Here is a 6,000-nt window from a genome sequence, read left to right as displayed (position 1 = left end):
AGAAAACTGAGACAAAAAAAAGAGGGGGAGGAGGAGGAAGAAGCATAATTGGTCATAAGTCAAGGACTACCTATAAACCAGCGTTGAACAAAAGTAAGGCTTATTGTGAATCCACTCAGTAAGTCTTTGCTGCTTGTTGTGGACCAGGAACATAAATAAATAAATCACTTTTTTACTTAATACCTTTGTTGTAAGATCCGATCAGTAGCGAGCTAGTTGGAGGTTGTTCCTGTACCGCCACCTGCTGACCATTCTCAGAAGCATTGAATTCACTCGAGCTGCCTTGTGCGCATGCCCGGAGCAAGTGTTCTCCAAAGGACCTGTGCAAAGAGGAAGAGGGAGATATAGATGCCTATTGCTGGTTCTCATTTGAACCTCTTTAAGGCTTCCAAAGAACATACGTTGATTGAAGGGGGACTAAATCAGGAGACAGAAAGATACTGAATGGATTGGAATAGAGTAACAGAGTTGGAAGGGACCTTAGAGGTCTTTTAGTCCAACCCCAGGTAGGAAACCCAACACCACTCCAGACACATGGTTGTTAAATAGTTAGAAGTTATAATTCTTTATTGGCCAAGTGTGATTGGACACATTCCTCTTCTTAAACTTCCAGTGTTGGAGCATTTACAACTTCTGGAGGCAACTCGTTCCACGGATTAACTGTTCTGTCAGGAAATTTCTCCTTAGTTCTAAGTTGCTTCTCTCCTTGGTTAGTTTTACCCATTGCCTTCGGGTACTTTGGAGAATAGCTTGATTCTTTGTGGCAACACTAATTTTTATCTTTCTAATCTGCAGAAAACGATTGAAATCCTATGCATCGAGAGAGAGAAAGAGAGAGAAGAGATAAAGACCCCTCAAACTTTTTTTTAATCCCCGCATGAAGAACCGGAAGTACCTATACAAAGCTTCTTATCTTTCTCTTCCTCTTTGGAGATACAGCACCCGGATGCCTTGAATAGTTACGCAGAGGCGTTTCGCCGAACGCGCAGGCGCAGAGGGGGCCTGGAGGGGGTCACATGATCTCGCGGCGCGGGCAAAATGGCGGCGCCCAGGCGGATGCGTGTTTAGCGGGCTCGGCTTTCCCCTCAAGCGGCTGCCTCCGACGCCAGCATGTCGCGGCTGATTGTGAAGAATCTGCCCAACGGGGTGAGGAAGGCGGGACGAGGGGGTTGCGGTGGACGTAGAAATCGTGGCTTCTCTTCTTTGCTTCCTGTTACAGCTGGAGAACCAGTAGCTTGGATGGCTGCAGGTCCATGGACGGGAATAGTCAGCTGGGTGCAGGAGTTGAGGTGTCAGGCTAGAAACATGGAGACTGGGAGTTCTAGTCCTGCCTTAGTTGTGAAAGACAGCTGGGTGACTTTGAGCAGTTGCTAGGAATCTGGGAGTTCTAGTCCCACCTTAGGTATGAAAGCTGACTTGGTGACTTTGGATCAATTGGTAGGAGACTGGGAGTTCTAGTCCTGCCTTTGGTGTGAAAGCCAACTGGATGCCTTTGGTCCAGTCGCTAGGAGACTGGGAGTTCTAGTCCAATCTGGACATGAAAGCAGGCTGGGTGACTTTGGTCCAATCACTAGGAGACTGGGAGTTCTAGTCCAATCTGGACATGAAACAGGCTGGGTGACTTTGGTCCAATCACTAGGAGACTGGGAGTTATAGTCCAGTCTGGACACGAAAGCAGGCTGGGTGACTTTGGTCCAGTCCCTCTCTCTCAGCCCTAGGAAGGCAGCAATGTCATACCAATGCAACCTTGCCAAGATATGTGCAGGGACTTGTCCAGGCAGCCTCTAAGAATCAGACACGTTTGAACGTGAAGAAAAATCAAAACAAAAAAAGAGAATAATACAAAAAAAGTTGAGAGCCTGTTAGGTCTGATAGTTAAAGCACCAGACTAGAAACTGGGAGACTGAGAGTTCTAGTTCCACCCTGGGGGCAAAGCCAGTTGGGTGACTTTGGGCCAGTCCTTCTCTGTCAGTCCTGGGATGGAGGCAATGATAAACCACTTCTGAAAAGCCTTGTCAAGAAAACTGCAGAAACTTTCCAGCCAGTTCCTGAGAATCAGGCACCATTGAACCAAACCAAAACAAAGACCAGTTGACCAAAATGCTTCATCCAGAAGATGACCGAGGATGTGACCTTGTAAGGCGATTCACACCAGCCTTCTTAGCTCTGCTTGGATGACTTGACCGTGATTGCTTTTCCTACAGATCAAGGAAGAACGCTTTCGCAACCTCTTTGCTGCCTTTGGGACGCTGACGGATTGCTGCTTGAAATTTACCAAGGATGGCAAATTCCGCAAATTTGGGTTTATTGGCTTTCAGTCAGAAGAAGACGCCAAAACCGCCCAGTCTCATTTCAACAAAAGCTTCATAGACACATCCAGAGTCACAGTGAGTTACATCTGTGCCTTTACATTTGTTTAGTCTCTAACCTTGAAGCATGGGGTGGGGTGTCCTTTGAAATAGAACAAGCAATTCTGGACATTTTCAGGCTGTTGGAAGTTTTCTGGGAGTTTAAGTGCAAAATAGGTTTTTGCTAACCCTTCCCAAGGTGCAGGCACATTGTTAATCCTTAGTCTGTTCTTCAGAAACTACAGTGATTGAATGAAGACACCGTAGAGTATCTTGATCTTCCGTATAAATTCACTTTCATTAAACAAGAGAGAGGTTTGGGTGGGCTTATTGTTTTTCTTTGAAAATATTTCGCTTCTTATCCAAAAAAGCTTCTTCATTTTTAACTGAAGAATAATTAGAACTGAAGAAACTTCTTGGATGAGAAGTGAAATATTTTCAGGGGGAACAAAAGCCCCGAGAAAGTTCAATTGTCTTTTGAACAGTACCTTTTCACGATCATGATCTGGATGACTGAGAATTTCCATAGACAATAAGCTTATTAATATCTCTTTTTTTCAAGGTTGAAGTGTGTAAGTCTTTTGGGGATCCATCAAAGCCTAAAGCCTGGAGCAAACATTCAAGTAAGCCCCAACTGGTAAAGGAAGCCTCTAAAAAACCCACAACGAATTCAGACCATGCAGAAAAGAAACAGGTAAGAAAAAGAGTTTATTTTCCCCACAATCTGCATTGCATGTCAAATTGCCTTTAAGTAGAGACTTTCAGCTATTGTACTTTCTTGTCTCTGCCTCAATCTACTGACTTTTAAATTCATTTTAACCTTTCCTTTTACATGGAGCATGTAATGTTTTAAAACTTTTTCCCTTTTGTTTCCTAGGATGGAACAAAGAAGAAAAAGAAAGCAGGACAGTTGAAAGAGGTAGATCTAAATCATTTGTAAGGAAGGTAGAGATGTACAATTCCCCCTTCCCACTTTGTCGGGCTCAATTGTGGCAGCATGGCAGCATGGGAGCATCGAACCTCAACATGGCTTCCAGAACTGACAGTATGACTTCTTTTAATCACAATCCTTTTTATCTTTGTCCAGCTGGAAGGAGAAGCAGCGTTTCAAGACTTCTTGGCCGCCCACCAGAAACGGTCCCAGGTTGCAACTTGGTCCAATGACACGAAGGTTGAGGAACGTGCTGAGGTGGTTGAAGATTATCTGAACTTTGATTCTGACGAGGATTCAAGCGAGGAGACGGATGCGGAGGTTGCTCGAAGTAATGGAGCCATTCTGTTTTGGTGATGCTTTATCGATAAATTCCAGAGCATTGTCCCCCAAAGGTCCTTTTCCAAGGGCTTTCGTGGTGTTTTTCCTTTGAAAACGTTTTGCTTCTCACCCAAGAAGCTTCTTCAGTCCTAACTCTTCTTCGGCTAGAACTGAAGAAGCTTCTTGCAGGAGAAGCGAAATGTTTTCAAGGGAAAAAACAACAACAAGCAAGTGCAGTTGCGTTTTTGGAAAAGCAACCAGGACAACCAATGACCTGGATGGTTGAGAATATCCTTAGACATACTTCCAGAGCATTGGTGGTCTTTTCAAAGTTTGGGGACTGTTGCACATCTTTCTTGTGGTCAAATGGAGCTTTCTTGCACAGACACAGAAGGTGGAACAAGGAGGGGGATGGCTGAGTGGAGGAAATCTTTCTGGCTAGTGGCTTCTCATTGTTGCTTTCAAAGCAGAGAAAATGTGCTGATTCTATTTGCAATATTTATATTGACTGTTTCCTAGTATGATTTGATTTCTTATTGTACCCTATGACTATCATTAAGTGTTGTACCTGATGATTCTTGATGAAAAGGTATCTTTTCTTTTATGTACACTGAGAGCATTTGCACCAAGACAAATTCCTTGTGTGTCCAATCACACTTGGCCAATAAAGAATTATATTCTAATTCTAACTCTAGCTCTCACTCTACTCTATAGAGGGCTGGAAAGCCCCGTGGAGCAATATATAAATCTATATTTCACGTCCCTTCTCCCTCTCCGCCTTAAAGTTGCATCCACGTCAGTTTGTGACCCGCTAAGTCTCCCAAACAGTTGGTAGCTGATCTGTTCTTCTCCCTCCCCAGAGAAAGGAGAAAGCTCTCCAAGCAAGGCAGCAACCCAGCAACAGCTCTCCGACATGGATTATTTGCGATCCAAAGTGGTGAAGGGGGACGAATCCTCACCTTCATCGGCAGAGGAGAGCGAGGCCGAGGAGATGGACAGTGAGGCGTCTGATGGAGGAGAGGAAGAAGAGGTGGAAGAGAAGACCAGCCTCAAGCCAAGGGCTGTTTCTAACACCAAGACCAAGCTGACCGGAAAGATCAGTGTCCAGAATCTCACTGAGGATACTAAGGGTACCAAAATGACATCACAGGTACGTCCTGATGGAGGAAACAGTCTTATTTATTTTTATTTATTTATTTGATTTGTCAAACGCTTACAACATAATAGAAATAACAATAAATATAAGTATAAATACATGAAATAGATAGCCTGCAATACTATTTTCTTACTACTACATAGGGAGGGAGGGAGGGAGGGAGGGAGGGAGGGAGGGAGGGAAGGAAGGAAGGAAGGAAGGAAGGAAGGAAGGAAGGAAGGAAGGAAGGAAGGAAGGAAGGAAGGGGAAAGCAATAGGAATAGCAGTTAGAGTTATATACTGCTTCACAGTTCTTTACAGCCCTCTCTAAACAATCCGGGTCCTCGTTTTACCCACCTTGGAAGGCTGAGTTAACCTTGAGCTTGGTGGGATTCAGTCTGCCAAATTGCAGGCAGCCAGCAGTCAGCAGAAGTAGTTTGCAGTACTGCACTCTGACCACTGCATCACCGAGGCTCTTTAGACGCTCCGGTTAGAAATAAAACACAGATGTTTTTGTATTTCTTACTTAGGAAAACAGATCAGCCGCAGCCAGTGAACCCACCACGGCATTCACTGTGAAAATGCGGGGCGCCCCATTCAATGTCACGGAGGTAAGCTACTTTTCTAACCCATCTAAGTCCTGTGTGCCAAAGGGAAAAAAAAACCTCATGCTTCTTGGAGGATATTAAACCTGGATCGCTGTTCCATGCCAGCCTTTCAAAAATAGATCCGAGTAGGAATCCAGTGTCGAATAGATCATTATATTATGCCCCTGTCGGAGTCTGAATCCGAGGAGGAAGACGAACAGCTGACAGGGAGTGGGAGTGGGGCTCCATTGGCTGTGGAGGAAATTGGGGAAGGGCAAAGTCCGGCTGGGCAGAGCAGAGGAGAAATAGAACAAGGGAGAGGGAATTCAGAGGAAGACTTAGGTCCACGCCCTCTTCATCCTAGGGCACGCAGGGAGGAACGGAGAAGAGAGCAACATGGATTGCATGGCTTACGGGGGAGGAAAGGGCCCTGATTCCCTTCATTAGCCACACCTGGGAATGAGAGTTTAAAAGAGATGCATGCTGAGTTTAGGTTTGACTGGGACGAACCTGGCCTGAAGTGCCTTATTTATTGCCAACGTTGTGTAGCCAACTACAATTAATATCTGAAATCAGTGACCTGCTTATTCAAACCATGTTTAGGAAAATTAAGTCCTGACTCAGGAGGACGTTCAGTGAAACCAGCTGTCATGCCTCTGGTGGAGATTGACTCTGAGG

The 6,000-nt window shown here is 45.0% G+C and overlaps 1 protein-coding gene across 3 annotated transcripts in view; it reads left to right on the top strand.

The window, feature by feature from the left end:
* Positions 1–992: 992 nt before the first annotated feature.
* The window catches only part of RBM19 (RNA binding motif protein 19), a 69,878-nt gene continuing 64,870 nt past the window's right edge, over positions 993–6,000 (top strand). For 2 of the 3 annotated variants that reach the window (XM_026718651.2, XM_087913235.1), the window contains exons 1-7: positions 993–1,146; positions 2,205–2,387; positions 2,911–3,042; positions 3,226–3,267; positions 3,436–3,610; positions 4,461–4,750; positions 5,266–5,346. In XM_026718651.2, coding sequence (XP_026574436.1) covers positions 1,111–1,146; positions 2,205–2,387; positions 2,911–3,042; positions 3,226–3,267; positions 3,436–3,610; positions 4,461–4,750; positions 5,266–5,346 — 939 coding nt within the window. In that variant the 5' untranslated portion in view covers positions 993–1,110. Of the gene's footprint in view, positions 1,147–2,204; positions 2,388–2,910; positions 3,055–3,225; positions 3,268–3,435; positions 3,611–4,460; positions 4,751–5,265; positions 5,347–6,000 lie in introns of all 3 variants that reach the window. The other variant, XM_087913236.1, reaches the window with a different exon arrangement.

Source organism: Pseudonaja textilis, chromosome 15 (genome assembly GCF_049901715.1).
Source record: "Pseudonaja textilis isolate UNSWEBS1 chromosome 15, rPseTex1.2, whole genome shotgun sequence".
NCBI lineage: Eukaryota > Metazoa > Chordata > Lepidosauria > Squamata > Elapidae > Pseudonaja > Pseudonaja textilis.
The sequence above is the reverse complement of the archived record's forward strand: the minus strand, read 5'-3'. Positions and strand labels throughout refer to the sequence as shown.